General features: G+C 39.1%; 1 protein-coding gene across 1 annotated transcript in view; it reads right to left on the bottom strand.

Moving 5' to 3' along the window:
* Positions 1-16,476, bottom strand: part of GPC3 (glypican 3) — a 420,931-nt gene that overhangs the window by 387,177 nt on the left and 17,278 nt on the right. The window contains exon 2 of the mRNA XM_024566786.4: positions 2,317-2,478. Within this exon, the coding sequence (XP_024422554.2) occupies positions 2,317-2,478 (162 nt within the window). The remainder of the gene's footprint in view (positions 1-2,316; positions 2,479-16,476) is intronic.

Raw genomic sequence — 16,476 nt, 5'->3', positions numbered from 1 at the left:
TCTAAAAGTGAAGCATGAAAAGAGAATAAAACAAGATAAAAAACAAATACATAGTATACAAGGTAGAAGGTACCAGCAATGAGTTCAGACATCACTTAGTTGTCTTCATGTTCCTTTCCTAGGGTTACCCTTCTGCCTCTCCCCATAATTTGTGTGTACTAAAGAGAGAGAGAGAGAGAGAGAAAGAGAGAGAGAGAGATTTAGTAGGTGGTGCCCCCCACTCTCCACTATCTGTTCACGTGACTAGTGTTCAACCTCCATGCTACAGCAGCCATATCTGGATGTTAATGCAATCAAAGTCTTGTCAGAACTTCCTTTCTTGCCTAGTCTTATGCTGTTGCAGGCGTAGAAAACACAGTATTCAAAATACAGAACTGGACAGAGATGCTGACACCCAAGGCCTTCAGGTGGACAATCATGTCAGCTACTGTGCATGCTAGGTAGAGTAGCAGTGTGATCACTCTACCACACCCCTCCAGGCAGGTAATAATAGTAAGAGAACACCTGTGGGCCTGGTCATTCTGGGAATGAAACAAATCACAAATGCTCCATTCTGAAAAAGCATCTTGATATCCCAAAGAATAAGATTCAGCTCTCTTCTTCAACCCAAGTCTCACGTCACATCACTTCTTAACACCGCACTTTCAGCCAACAGATCAGCTTCACAGCCAATCTAAGTACATGAATTGGTACATGTATTTTTTAAATCAGTTTAAATTATTCATTCTATTGCCAAATTGTTAGTCTCAACAAACTCTTCATGAGAGTCTGGCTGCATAAATAGGTTAACAAATACTTCAAGCTCATGTATTGTACTTCATATATCCCCTGAAGCTTTGACCCAAGAAACTGTTGTGAATGTTTGCTTTATTAGTTACTTTGAATAATTTAAAGCTAATTCTAAGAATTTCATTATAATATACAAAAATAAGCTATAATCAACTCACCTTACAATTCAAAGATTTCAATTTTAATAAAGGTGTCATAATTCTCAAGATATGGAATGTCAAATACTCAGAAGTGTTATTTTTTGACATGACCCCAATTTTCTCTTTGTGGGGCAAGAAAAAGGCAGCTGATTCCATGCTGAAGAAAACAAGAAAGAGCCCTGCTGGCTGGTGTGGCTCAGTGGACTGAGCATCAAACTGCGAAGCAAAAGGTCGCCAGTTCGATTCCCAGTCAGGGAACATGCCTGGGTTGTGGGCCAGGTCCCCAGTAGGGGGTGTGTAAGAGGCAACCACACATCTATGTTTCTCTCCCTCTCTTTCTCTCTCCCTTCTCCTCTCTCTAAAAATAAAGAAATAAAATCTTAAAAGAAAGAAAAGATAAAAAAAATCCCAATATCCATAATTAATTTTCCCTCACAGGAGGCGGCATACTGAGGTTGTTAAAAGTATAGATTCTAAAAGGTAAACGCCTCAGTTCAAATCCTGCTTTCACCCTTTATAGCTGTTTGACCTTCAGCAAGTTACTTAATCATTCTGTCCCTTGGATTTTTATCCATAAAATTGGGATATTAATAATAATAATAGTAATAATAATAATACATCATAAGGTTATTGTGAGGGTTAAATGAATTAATATATGTCAAGCACTTATAAGCTTACCTAGCACATAATGCTATATACATGTTTGTTATTACCACTACTGTCACCACTATCATCACCATCCCTAGCTGGGCCTTTGAATCAACAAATGTACTCCCCCAACCTGCCATGACAGAACTAAAATCTATCAAAGAGAAATGCAATTTCCTACACATGTGGAAAATGCCACAAGAGCCTCTTTAACAGTCATACACAGGTATAGTGAGAACTGAGACTCACAGACAGAGAAGTAAAAACCACTCACACAAATGAGAAAATTTGGGATCATCAAGCCAGTTTCTCCTTAAATGGAAATGGTCCCAGTGGTCAGAAGGAGTCTGTGCGTGTTCCAGAAGTATCTCACTCACTCCTGGAGAAAACTATAATTTAAGTAATTTTTGCTGTTGTTTTTGTAACAAGTCTTACAGGCTAGTTGAGAGAAAATATCATTTACTCTTGCTGCAGAGATTTACAACTTTTTACGCACAAGTAAACAGTATATGTCTTTGGATGATGATTTTTTTTGACAATACTCACCTTTCCAAAGTTGGAATGAAGTTTCTTTAAAAAAAATGTGTTTTTCCTTAACCAGAATTTCTTACTGGGAGGTTTTTATATCAAGCATTAATGCTATAATGGTAATTTATAAATTATACTTAGCTTTTCAAACCCCAGTGCCCACATAATGATACCACTGAGCACCTCATCTGAAATGATCCCCAGAACTCACCTTGGAAAACTGCAGCATTCTGAATAATTAAGAACTTGAGCTCCATACTTGCAGACTGAAGCAGTTGTTCCATGTTCAAGCGTGCTGTTAGTTGGTATTTTTCTTCCATCTTTCTTGAGCAGCATGTTGGACCCTTGGGAAGACATACTTGCAAATCTGACCCTGAAACAAACCAGTTTTTCATGTTTCAGTAAGCAGAATATCACACACATGCACACATACATAGAGAAAAGAGGCAAAGAGGGCAAAACAATACATTTCTTTTAAAATGCAGTAAAATCTCGATTATTCAAAATTAATGTTTATCTTAAGTAATTCCCTGCTTTCTTCCAATTATCCTTATGATTGATTCTTTTTGAATAACCATTAGAATTAATTGCCTAGGTTTGACTCATAAATTCTGCATAAACTAATTTATAACACCAAGTATACGTCATTGAACACCAATATTTAATTTGTCTGTTAAAAGATTAATCTACACGCCTATAATTTATTTTTTATTATAATTTATAAATGAGAACACAACCAAAAAGAAGCAACTTTGAAAATTCCACTTACGATTTCCTAATGGAATGTATGTCTGGTCAACCCAATGTTGCATTTCTCGGGATAAATGAATAAAACATCAATATTATATCAAAGCTTTGTTGCTGTTATTATTTTAACTAAAGGTCTGAGAAAAGATTTACTGAGGAAACACCCAGAAGACACTATTAACATTCGGGCAATCACCAAAATCTCCTACCACTCCAACATCCTATCTCTATCACAAATGCTTAAGTCTTATTCCTGAGCTACTTCACGGCTACTTCCCTTAAGATGCAGAATGTCTTTTAGTTTTGCATTTCCATAAAGATTTGCCAAATGAATGATCTCCTTGCTTATTCCAAAATTAGGGAATATAAACCTCTTCTGAGTCTTCATCCAATGTGACTTTTTACAACATCCTTCACAGTTCACCAATCTCTACTTCTTAAAACACTCTCTTCCTCCCTTGTTTTAGTGAACCTAACCACCCCCCACACACACCTACTGCTATGGCCATTCTCATCTATCTTTTCTTGCTTCCTCTTCTCCTGTCTATTACTTAAATGTCGTTGACCCTCTCCCTCGTTCTACATCTCCCCTCCAGATGATCTTATCTAAGCCTATGTGATTGCTGAACTCCCTAATCCAGCCCTCACCTCTTTTCTAAACTCCAAAAACCCACATTTTCAACTACATGATGGGAATCTCAAATATGGCATGCCCAAAACTGAACTCAATATATCTCATATACACACATACAAAGTGCCATCTTCTGTGTTCTCTCAGTTAATGATTATCATCCATCAAGTTTCCCAGTGTCATTCTCAACTCTTCACTGGTGACTTAACACTCTTCTGAATCAATGGAAGTCATCAGCATATTAATGAAAATTGAAGCCATGGGAGCAAATAAGTGTCATTCATCAAATATTTATTGAGCACCTATGATATGTCAAGGACTGTGGCTATAGCAGAATACAAAGCTGCTGCCCTCAGGGAGCTTACATTCTGGGAGACAACAAACTATAGTGATAAGTACTACAGAAAAAAATAAAACTGAGTAAGGAAGGGAAAACAAACTGTGGCATATATACTTAATTTTACTCAGTCATAAAAAGGAATAAACTATTGACACATGCTACCACATGGATTAATTTCAAAAACATTACACTAAGTAAAAGAAGCCAAATTAGTAAAACATTACATATTCTATGGTTTAATTTATATATATATATAAAGTTTAGAAAATGAAAATTAATCTAGAGTGACAGACAGCAGGTCAGTGACTGTTGGGAGGTGGAGGGCAGGGAGGAGTGGGAGTGAGGAAATTTGGGGGAGTGATGGATAGGCTCATTATTTTGATTGCAGTGATTGTTTCATGGGTGTATATGTATGTCAAAATTATCAAATTGTACCCTTAAAGTGTGTGCAGTTTATTGTACGTCAACTGTACCTCAATGAATCTGTTAATTTTTAATGTTTAAAAAACAAAGCAAGGAATATAGGGACTGTGGTGGCTGTGGGGGTGATTTTATTTATATAGGGGAGTCAGGGAAGGCCTCTTTCATAAGGCAATGTTTGAGGAGATATGAGGGAAGTGAGGGAGAGTCCCATGACTTTATATCCTCCACCAACCCCAGCAAATATTAGGGCTCAATGAATATTAAGTCCAATTTCCTTCCTCCTCTGAAACTTATGATTTACTCAAACTGTCCCTTCAAAAAGCATGTTTTGAGTTCCTTCTATTCTGGCCATGAAAATATGCACCTCAGACCCCCTACTGTGGGGAATGTAATTGACTAATGGTCCCAGCTGCTGCACTCTGAATTCACCATCATGCTGTGCCCAGACCACAGTCAGTAGGGGCTGCTCCCAGCCGATGACTGAACATGGCAAACGTGTTCACTCCTGTGAGACGCAGAACTCTGCTGACAGGGAGTTTGGCTTTAGGACTGACTCCCAGTTGACTTTGACAAAATTTTCTTAAAACTGTATTGAAGTCTAAGATTCTTCTTTTCAATCTTCCTTCTCTCTCTCTCTCCTCCACAGGGGTCAGACCTATACCACAGTCTGGTTGCTCTACCCAGCATCCTTCAGCTCCCTGCTCATTTGCCTTCAAAAGTGTTTTCCCCAACAAATCTCTTGCATATCTAGTGCCACATTAGCATCTGCTTCTCAGAGGACCCATCTAACATCTTCTATGGCCCAAGCATTGTGCTATACGGTGGAGGTACAACTCTGAACAAGAGACACAGCCCTTCTATATGATTTTATTAACATTGTCACCCCAATAAATTCAATTAAAAAAATAAAGACAAAAAGGAGATATGGTCCTTACCCCCCAAAAGCTTGCTGTCTAAAGGGGTTAACAGGAAAAAATACCTAGTGCATAGTAAATGAGTGCAATAAAGCAACATAATTAGCTAGGATGACAAAACATGTATAGGGAAAACAGGGAGGACTCTCTCAAAGCCCCATATGGTCCTTGTCAAAATAAAGTTACATAATAAATATCAAAACTTATTGAAATAAGGCTAGAAACCATATTCAGACATTTGAGACAGCTTTTCAACAACTGAGGTTTTAAATAAGGGGTGGAGAGGAGACTAGTTAGCCCTAAGTTACCAGAAAATTGATTTTTTATTACAACATCTTATTTCCCTAGGAATTCCAGTTAATCAAGGCCTTCATGTACATGTCCAAGTCTCAGGTTTTGCCTCACATGACATCACTGTTGGAATCCAAGGTATTGACTCCAGGCACTCCACTTCCTCCTCCTCAAGGGAGCTGCTGACAAACATAGTAAAGGAGAGCACAGATAATGCATATTCCAAAACCTAATCCAGCACTGCAATTTATAGTACTGAATGGAAAGGTGATATTTAACATGTCAAAATACAATTCGGGGTCTGGAGACAGAGCTCAGATTTATCTCCTATAAATATGAATTGCATACATGTCTTAAACAGATTTTAAATATGGTCTAAGCTCAAAGGCTTCATGATTATCATCAGAAAAAGAAAAAAAACAGCTAGTTCTAGCTCTCTGTGTTCTTTCTACATGAGGTTATAAAATGTAATGCTATTTTAGGAATAGAAACTGATTCAGTTTACTGGACCAAGAAGGGAAAGAGTCCCCTTGGGAAAGAGGGGCTAATCTAGATTTAAACAAGTTTGGTTGTAATCTACATGTAGATATAAAAACCCCTATATAGCAGATATTTTGCATATACCAAGTTCCTGTCAAACCAGCCAGGTTTTACTTACTTTCTTGGTAAACTGATGTAGTGTGTATTTGAAATATCTGTATTTGAGGATGTGCATAGAATTAAACATTATAGATAAAATCCTTTGTGTTTTTAAATTTCCACTGGTGATAACTTTCAGTTTTCACAAGCGGTAGGGTTTATTTGGCAAGGTAGCTGTTAGTACTGCTCCTACTCCCACCAGCTCTAGCTAGTGGGAGTTATAAAATAATAGAGCTCAGGTCTTTTCTCTGGGAAGTGCTACAAGTTGCTTAGGTCTTAGAAGGAAACACACTGCTGCTCAGTGTGCCCAGAGACGCCCAGGAATGACTCTTTGAATTACCATGACACCAGTTTGATTTGCTTTTGTTAGGATAATTCATAAAGTAACTTAGAGCTTGCATAGTGTACCCCTTACCTCAGGTGGTCAAGACTCATCATTGAATAAACTCCCACTACCTCAGGAATTCATTTAGCCAAAAAACTTTAAAGGAATAAAACCTCAAATGAGAACTTTTGGGGAAACATGTCAGATCAAAGAAAGGTATGTGTTATATCCAAATATAAGGAATATATATATATATATAATAGCAATATTTATCTTCCCTCCCAGTCATCACTGCCTGGTTAATCAATAAACCAGTACAATTGATTTGATCAGGGGGCTAAGAGTTAGCTATAGATTTGAGGAAATAAAATATCTATAAACTGATAAGAATTCAGGATTTCCAAACCAGGAAGGAGAGAAATATATGCCAAAGGGAAAACCATTTTTAAATAAAGTTCATGTAACTCTCAGACCAGCTTAAAATAAGCCCCAGTATAAGGAACAAAGTGGGCCTGGAGAGCTAGACATGCCTAAATGAAATGACAACAATGAAATATAACCATTTCAATGCATGAACTTGTACATGAAAGAAACAAAAGAGAAAGAATACACAAAACAGAAAGAAATAGAGAGAGAATTTAGACAAGAATTCTCATCAACAAAACAATGAATTACTCTGGGAACTGACCCCAAGTAGCATGAATAAAATGTAAAACCAAAGGCAACTAACTGCAGAGGTACACTGAGAACTGGTACATATTAAAAGCAGAAAGGCAATTCAAGAAATAAGATGCAACCTGCAAAAGACACAGTAAATAATAAAACATCTTTAAGTATGTTAGAAACAAAAGAAGATTAAAGGAAAATAATTCCTTTACTATTAGATGGAAAGGAAAAGTAATGGTAGACCACACTCACCAAAGAAGTGTTCACATTTTTTTTTTTTGTAAAAATGGAATTCAGTTGGGAAATAGGACTAGAGACAAGCATTATAGCCTAGGATAGAGATAAGAGAAGACTTAGCAATTGACTATTCAAATGAACCAGAAAGGTTCAACTCTTTCGGGCTTAATAACTTGCATTTGCAGATGCTTAAAAAAAAAATTAACTGAAGTCATTATAGGGCTGCTGGTTTCCATTTATTTTGGAGGATTAAAAAGTACCTTCATATTATAATCTCCTCACCTAGATTTTTAGTTCCTGAAGAACAGAGAATGACTCCCATCTCCTGTGGGATGCCCTGTCAATCCCATTCAGCTTTGTGCATATAGTGTTGAATTAATGATAACTGAAGACTGACAACCTCAGTAAGGAACTTTGTGTCTGTCTGATCTAAAAAGGCAGAGTGGAGACATGTGACCCTGAGAATTTTACATCTGTATGCTTAGCTTTGATCTTGGAAAAATATTTTAAAATATCACCATAAAATCAATTTCCAAACATCTTGAAGGTACACAAATAGATGTTTCACTTGAAGGAACTATGAAGTCATTTACTTCTAATTATTTTGAGACAATGTCTTGCTTACACATTGGGTCCAGGGTGGTTCTTACAACTGGAAAGGGATATTACAGTTTTGGAAGCTTTTCACAGGGGGGTTATCCCCATGTGTATCCAAGCTGAGCACCTTACTAGTTGCCTCCCCACCAAGAGGCTAAACCACAGGTCGTCCACAGAAGGCTCCCTGCTAATGTGTACTCTTGTGTCAGGGGATCTCTTGGGCTTGGCTACTTGCCTTCTTGACAACCATCACAGATTCTTTCCTTTGGGCCCAGTTGTTACTCTATTTTGGCTCCATTCAGGGGCTTGACATTTCGTACTGCTTCTGGTTTCCTTTAGCTACCTCCCCCAGGACTGGAACTTCAGTTTTCTTTACTGTGCTGTCATAGGCTCACAATCACTTGCAGACACTGTTCTGCGCCTGAGCCTTGTCTCTAATTGGAAGAGGACAGTGAACAATGTGTATGGAGTTGTTTAAGTATGTCTGTTCTATTAGATTTTATTCCAGATCAGTACATATTAATGGCCTCAGCACCATGGTAGGCATTAGTGGGCAGAGCACTTATGGCCCTCTTATCAAGTTGCTTGTAATTTAGTCTGAGCCCCACCATTTTCTAGCTGTGCAAGCAAGGGTAGGTTATTTAACCTCTGTGTTGCTTTTTGTCCTTATCTATAAAATGAAGTTATCAATAGCACTTACTTTATAGAGTTATTGCAAAACTCGACTGAGATTATGCATGCAAAGCTCTTAAGTCTTCTTGGTATAAGGTAAATATTCAATGCATGTTAAGTAAAATTAAAATAAATTCACACTAAGAGACAAGACTTTCACACAAAAATAGCTAAGGAACAGGAAAAGTTGGTCTATGGTTAGGTTACAAAACATGTAATATATTTTCTGAGGTGATGGAAATAGTCCATATTTTAATTGGGGTTGCGGTTACATGGGTATATACTTTTATCGAAGCTCATTAAATTCTTAAAATGGGGGCATCTTATTGTTTGTAAATTATATCTCATAAAGTTCATTTTAAAAATGTATGATATGGCAACATTGCTAGATAGGGTAATGTTCACCAGAGGCTCTAAGGGTCAAAGAAGACTGACAGGAGGAAATGGGGCTTGAGCTAGACAATAAAGGATGGGAAGGATTTGGAGAGGACAATCAGTGAAGTATGTTTGGCACTAGCAGAGTATTGGGGCAAGACTAACCTGCCTGGAATCAGAAGGGCCTTGAATTCAGACAGAAGCCTGTGGGCTTGACCCCATAGGCAATAAAAGACCACTGTCAGTTCTGAAGCAGAGACATAATATAATTAAGAGTGCTGTTTAGGAAGATTAGTCTTACTGCATGAAATTGGGAAATGGACTAAAAAACCTCTCAAGGTCACTTCCAGCCCTCTGGTTCTCTAATTACCTTTATTATGCTCTATATGTTGGTTATTTTACTAGACTGCAATTTTAGCAAATGACTATAAATTGTCAAAAATCACATTAAAAAACACATTAAAGAACAGAAATATTAATGTACACCTTGATCCTTATACTATTCTAAGAGCAGATGGAACATATTCAAACAGCAACAGAATAGAATGAATCGTCAGGGCTCAGTAACAATGAAAATTGAAATCTTTTCCACATATATGATGATTTGACACATTTCATTGCCAAGGTCTGCTTTATGAACGGCAGAGTTTTTTTTCTAACAAAGGTGCATTGTGCTAAAAATAATAACGTAATGTTGTCATTAAGGTCATATTAAGCTAATGAATGAATGATATCCAAAACTGGTTACTTCATGACTTGTAGGGAAAATAACAGATGCCTATTAAAATTATCCAAAGGATTAAGTGCAGGTTTCTCTACTAATGAAAATATATATATATATATATATATATATATATAATATTTTTAAAGGTATCTTTTTAAATGGAGGACAAGTCAATTTGCCATCCAAAAATATTAGTTAATTTCCTTAGCATATAATAATGACTTGCTATTATAATGGTGCCTTTTCCCCTAATTAATCATTATCTAAATCAAATCTTACACATTCATTAATTTCTTGCTAATCAAGATAGGAATACAGATGAAAGAAATGGCTGCATTTGAAATCGGTGGGGAAAGTGGTGATTGCTTGTAGAACAAATCATTGTAGGGAACCCAGCTGAAGGTTACCCTTCTGTTCTTTAGCTTAAAAGAACATGACCTTGCCGAGAGCACACCCAGGTATCACAAGCTCTGACTTTAAATCAAAGATCATGCGTAGGGCCGCTATAGCCTGCCTGTGTAAAAGATAGGCCAAAATGTCACTACCACACTGGAGTACTGGGAATGTAAAGCAACCATGGAGGTAAGCCATTCTCTAAACCTGAGAATTGAAGAACGAATCACTTTTACCTCTACTGCCAACTGCCAACAAGCTGCGTATCATTTCATACCCAGTAAAGGTAGAATCCCTAGATCACTACCCTCTCCCACAAAGAGGTTCTTTCTGGACCACATTTGCAACCAGCAGTCAACATGTGCTCTGGGAATACAAATTTACTGATTACATCCAGCCTGCCAATGTGGTGAATGATTCATTCATCCAACATTTAATGAATGCCTACTTTTTGCCAGGTACGATGCCCAAACCGAGGAATACAATAATGAACAGGACGCAGTCCGTGCCCTGGAGTTCACAGACAGGTCAGGAAATGGTCTCCCAAACTAACTACAAACTAGAAACTTCTACGTCATTCTGGACAGCTTACTTGCCCCATCCGCTATAACCAGCTGTCACTAATCCCACTGGTTCTGCTTTTTAAATGTTCCCTCATTTCCCTCCTTTTCATTTTGTTTTATCACCTTACCTCTTTTCACTTGGACAACTAGAATAGCCTCCAGACTGCCTATCCTGCCTCTATACTCTCCTCCACACAAATCCCGGAGAGATATTTCTAAAGTACATTTGTGATCACATCATTATCCTTCTTTAAAAACCCCCCAAGAAAATGAAGCAAGGGCATAGGGGTGTGTCAGTGGGTAGCATGTTCAATCACTGATAAGCAATGTGGTAAGGCTAAAAGGAAAAGTGACCTGGAGGACAGTGACAGGAGTCAGATGAAGGGGAGTGTTATGAGCCCTGCTACAAGATGATTCCTAGTTATCACTGGTTGTTTTTGTTTTATATTTTCCAGCTTTATTGAGGTATAATGGGCTCCCAGTTATCTTTGAATTGGATTATCACCGGACACAGTGTTCATGAGAGCAGAGAAAGATGTGCTCCACAAGGTTTCTGTCATTTGAATTCCCATAGCACTCTGCATCCTTTATAAAGACCACTTCTTTTTTTTTTAATTTTTATTGTTATTCAATTACAGTTGTATGCCTTTTCTCCCCTTCCCTCCACCCCACCCCAGCTGAACCCACCTCCCTCCCCCACCTCCACCCTCCCCCCCGATTTTGTCCATGTGTCCTTTATAGTAGTTCCTGCAATCCCCTCTTCCCACTGTCCCCACCCCACTCCCCCCAGCCACCGCTAGACCACTTCTCACACTAACTTGTACCATAGTTATATTTGCGGGACTTATCGCCACTAGATTTACCGTATTTTTCGGACTATAAGACTGACTTTTTCCCCACAAATTTGGGAGGAAAATGGGGGTGCGTCTTATAGTCCAAATGTAGCTTACCTGGCTCACTACAGGATTTCTGCTTTAAAGGATGTTATTAAATATATTACTGCATTTTTTGCTTCAAAATTTTTTCCCCCTATTTTCCTCCTCTAAAACTTAGGTGCATCATATGGTCTGAAAAATACGGTAACTCCCCTAACTGACTCATCTTTGTATCTCAAGAGGCCCGGCTGAGGTTTGGGCTTGATGCCCTCCCCTCTCACTTGGAACCAGTGCCAGAGTTTTAAGAGAGTTCAGTTTTAAAGGAACTAGGTCAGATTAATTGATACTACTAGAGCAACTTTCAGAAGAGCAGTATTCTATTCCAAAGAAAATGGCTGGCTGGCTCTCTCTCTCTCTCCCTCTCCTTCTCCCTCTCTCTCTCTCTCTCCCTCTCCCTCTCATACACACACACACACACACACACACACACACACACACAGTCTATTAGTCTATTTAAATGGGAGGGAAACCGCTAATAAAAACAAAATTGGGTTGGAGAATAATGCCAGCTAGTCTAAAGTTGGGATAAAGAATCTTTTCGTTTAGAATTCTGCCAGAGGGACTAAAGTGAGGCAAGTTTCCCGTCTCCCCTAGTCACTCTTTCACTAATTATTATTCTACTCAGATAAATAGCTAAGATCCTGTCTTTCAGGAGATGTATAATTTTTATTTTCAGATACCATCATCAAATATGCAGACCCAAAGCATAGCTGAGAATTTCAGCACCTGAGGCCCACTCTAGGTGCTAAACCCTTTCCCCTGTGTATGAAATCACATCGATGGGAAAAGGGCCCTTCCCTACCAAAACTAAAGTGTCGTTATCCGCTGTGCTACCAAATCAGCTGTGTGGCCTCACCAAATACCTCTCAAATCTGAACCTGACTTGGTGACTGCTAACGTAATTTCAGGTCTGAGAGTCTAAGTTCCCCGACTGTAGGTCAATTGACAGTCACTGATCTCATTCTCAACTGGGCATTGGGAGGATGTAAAGGACTTGCCTCTGCCCTTCCAGAAAGGTTATGTTAATAGTACTGGGCTGTACATGAACATGGATATGGGGCCAAGGCAAAGACCAACAACTAATTCAGCCTTTTCAGCACTTCACCTCGAGCGATAACTATATTCTCTTTGTCTCCAGAGGTCAGCTAATGGCAGATAGCTTCCTAATTGGGTGACTTGTGGTGGCAAAGGGAAGGACTCTGAAATCAGACAGGGTGTGCACCCCAAGTTGGCCACTTAACAGCCATGTGATCTTAGGCAAGTTACTTAATCTCTGAGCCTCAGCCTCCTTACCTATAAAATGGGTACAGTAACACCTACCTCTTAAAGTGGTTGTGAGGATTAAATTAAACTCTTATTAAATGTTCCCCAAACATACGCCTCCATTTCCTGCTTCCCTGTTTTGCTCATGCTATTTCTGTCCCTGGAGCGCTCTTCCCCTAGCTTCAGCTAGCAAAACCTTCTCATTTATAAGACTCTCGCTCAAGTGTCTCTTTCATAATGTTTGTCTAGCCCCCAGCCCTCCCACCAAATAAACGCCATGAGCTGTCAACTCAGAATTTTCAGCACACTCTATACTTCTCATACTGCATTTTGCAATCTAGATGGTATAGCTATTGGTATGTATTTTCTATCCCTACTATTAAATTGTAAGTTTCTGTAGCCAGGAAGTATATCTTGACCATCTTCGTATTCTCTGATATGGCATAATGCCCAGTATATAGTACATATTTAATAAATGCTTATTGGATGAATGAAGATGATGAGACTCTGCTCCCTACACTCAGTAAATTCCCTGTGTCTTGAAGCATTCAGGCATAATTTGGGTAGCAATATAGGGAATACTATAGAAGAGACCCCTGCACTAGACAGGAGGCTGGAACTGGTGACCTCCAAAGTCTTTTTCTCTCTGAATTTCCATGAAGGCCATTCTCTAAATCACTAATCACTTTATATAACAAGGTTGTCACTGCCGTGAATGTTACAACTGGCCTTTTTTGTCATAAGCAAGTATGACAGCATTTCTTCAGACGATGTCTCATATGTAACAACTATATTTACCACTCTTCATGCAATTTGTACCTAAAACTCAGTACACCTGAACCAGAAAAGGCGGGCTTTTGCTTTGCAAATGTTTCTGGCTTCCCAAAACTCCCTGTAGGTGATGTTTCAGCAAACCACAATGACTAAGTGGAAAACTATGGTAGATTGAAAGCATACCATCACCTCGAGCCTACAGATCCTGCGAAAAAGGTTGTTCAGGTGGGTAGTAAGCAATAATTGCCTTCCATGGTTAAAATGTTTAGAAAAAAGATTCTATGTTTAAGAAAAACAAGTCCAAGAGCCATGAGTTAAAATATAAAGTTTACACTGAATACAATAGCCTCTTCTGCTTCAGAACCCAGGGCGGAATTTGTTTTCTTATACTCAACAAATTAGGCATATTTAGATACATGAAAAAATTGTTTTACCCTGGCTGGAGTGGCACAGTGGATTGAGTGCTGGCCTGTGAACCAAAGGGTCACCAGTTCAATTCCCAGTCAGGGCACATGCCTGGGTTGTGGGCCATGTCCCCAGTAGGGGGTGCTCGAGAGGAAACCACACATTAATGTTTCTCTCCCTCTTTTTCTCCCTCCCTTCCCCTCTCTCTAAAAATAAATAAATAATATCTTAACAAATCGTCTCAGGCTATTAGCAATTAAATACTCACAAAGAGAGCCAGGCAACAATGCAAGATGCCTAACATTCTGGGCCTCCAGGCCAACCGTGAATTTGATAGGAGTTTCCCTTCACATTACACCTGCCCTAGCCTTCAGCACTTTTGGAGATGCTGTTTAACCAGCTCTCAGGCAAATCTTTGCGATGCCCAATTGCTCTCACTGTTAAGATGCTTTTCCTAGCTCTAATGGCTAACCTAAATTTCAGTTTCAAGCCATTGCACCTTGTAATTACATCCTCAGCCACTGTAAATAATCTGTGTCCTCTATTTTATCTTTCCCTTTTCTATGTGATAGGAACCTGTGGAAAAGGGAGTCAGTTGCCTTCTTAGTACAACATACACACTGCACCTGAGCAAAATACAGCCAAGAGAAAATCAAATACTCTTGATCCCTGAGTGAGAAGCCGTGTTATTGATCTTTTCCTTTTTCCTATCCTTCAGCTGATCTAAGTGTCTACACTGACATGCTCTAGTGCTGTGGCATTTATGCCATCTTGGGGAATAGCTGTGTAAATGCTCCAGTAATTTTATACATCTTCAACATACTGTTGTGTTAGAACTTGAGTATCTGAAGGACTGGGAAGGACGGATTTTCCTCCTCCTCCCACCCTCACGTAATATAAATCAAAATCCTCACTAATTGGCCCTCCTCCTGCATGTTACTGAAGTCTAGACTTGGTGGCGACCCCTTTCTGTGGAAGAGATTTAATGAAGGAAAAGTGCATGGGAGGGAAGTTGGCAAGCGAAACATTACAGAGATACTATAAGAAACTTGGAAACAAGGAGTTTTTGGTAAGCAGAGATTAGAAGCTAAATGATACTGTTTCAAACACACTACACATACATTGGTGAGTTCACTTTACCTTGAACCAAATGTTCCCTAAAATTGAAGAAAATCTAAAAGTTGTTAATGCAACACAGAAGAGTTTTCAACAATGCTCACTAGTGACTTTCTTTCTTCCTTTACTTTCCTCAGGAACTATGAAAAACAAAAATAAATTTCCCAAACAGGTGATTTCAGAATTACCCTTCCATCACCATGATTTCACTGAAAAAGTCAAAAATTGCTAATAGTAACTTCATTCTCCAGGCAAGCCAAGTGAGATTCAGATACAAAAACCCAGTGTGGGCTCCGAGAGACAGCGCCTGAAGGGTTCCAGATCAAGCTGAATGAACCAAGCCTGAATCCAGGGTCTGCCTATATGCTGCTAGTTTTATGTAAACTGCCTTCAGAAAACCACCAGCTTTCGAGAACATAACAATTTGGTTCAGAAATACCTGCCTCATTTGGTTTTTACTCTTTTCAAAAAGGGAAGACTGAAATAAAGGAGAGATGTTGACACAGGAACTGCAGAGCCAATTCTTCCAAACCACACTGACCATGCATGTCTCAGAAAGGCAGGGTCCAAGGTAGCCGATGCTACAGTAAGATGGGGCAGTGATGGAAATGGGTTGATACAATCAATGAGGCAATTCAACTCGTAGAGAGAAGATGACCTTCACTGAACAGGAAAAGTGAATGCCCATGACCCCTGGCTGCTGAGCTCCATTTGAGATACAGCATTCCCACAAGTTCAAGCTACTTATCTTCTCATGGCCTTCTCATTCCCCTCAACAACTACAAAGACCCCTCCATGCAGGGTCCCCGTCTGTCTACACGTCTGCCTCCCCACCAAGAGCAGGGAGAGTGGAGCATTTGACTTTGTATCCCCAGAACCCCAGCATCTCCCACATACTGGGTTCTCAAAACTGATTCTGGGAGTAATTCCTAGAAATTGAGCCCATCACAGAGTAATGCTTAGAAACATGGCTCTGGAATCAAACTAAGTGGGTTTAATTCATTTCATAGCTACTCGACCCTAGAAAAATCACTAAACCTCTGTAAGCCTCAGTTTTCTCCTCTGTAAAATGGGGGAAATAATAACACCCACCAGGTAGTGCTATTGTGAAGATTACATGGCATGTTGTCCATAAAGGGCTTAGCACAGCGCCTGGCTCAATAAATGTTAATGATTATTAGCACCGCCCCCACCACAGGTGCTCAATAAAAACTTACTGAATTGAACTCAAACCAGTGGGAATGACTAGCAGATGTGAAGGCAGCCTGGACTTGCTTTTTTTTTTAGGTTTTTCCCACCTCGCTCTGCACCAGATGACCTCTGAGAGGTTTTTTTTTTTGT

This window comes from Desmodus rotundus, chromosome X (genome assembly GCF_022682495.2).
Source record: "Desmodus rotundus isolate HL8 chromosome X, HLdesRot8A.1, whole genome shotgun sequence".
NCBI classification, from domain to species: domain Eukaryota; kingdom Metazoa; phylum Chordata; class Mammalia; order Chiroptera; family Phyllostomidae; genus Desmodus; species Desmodus rotundus.
This window is presented reverse-complemented; position numbering and strand designations above follow the sequence as displayed.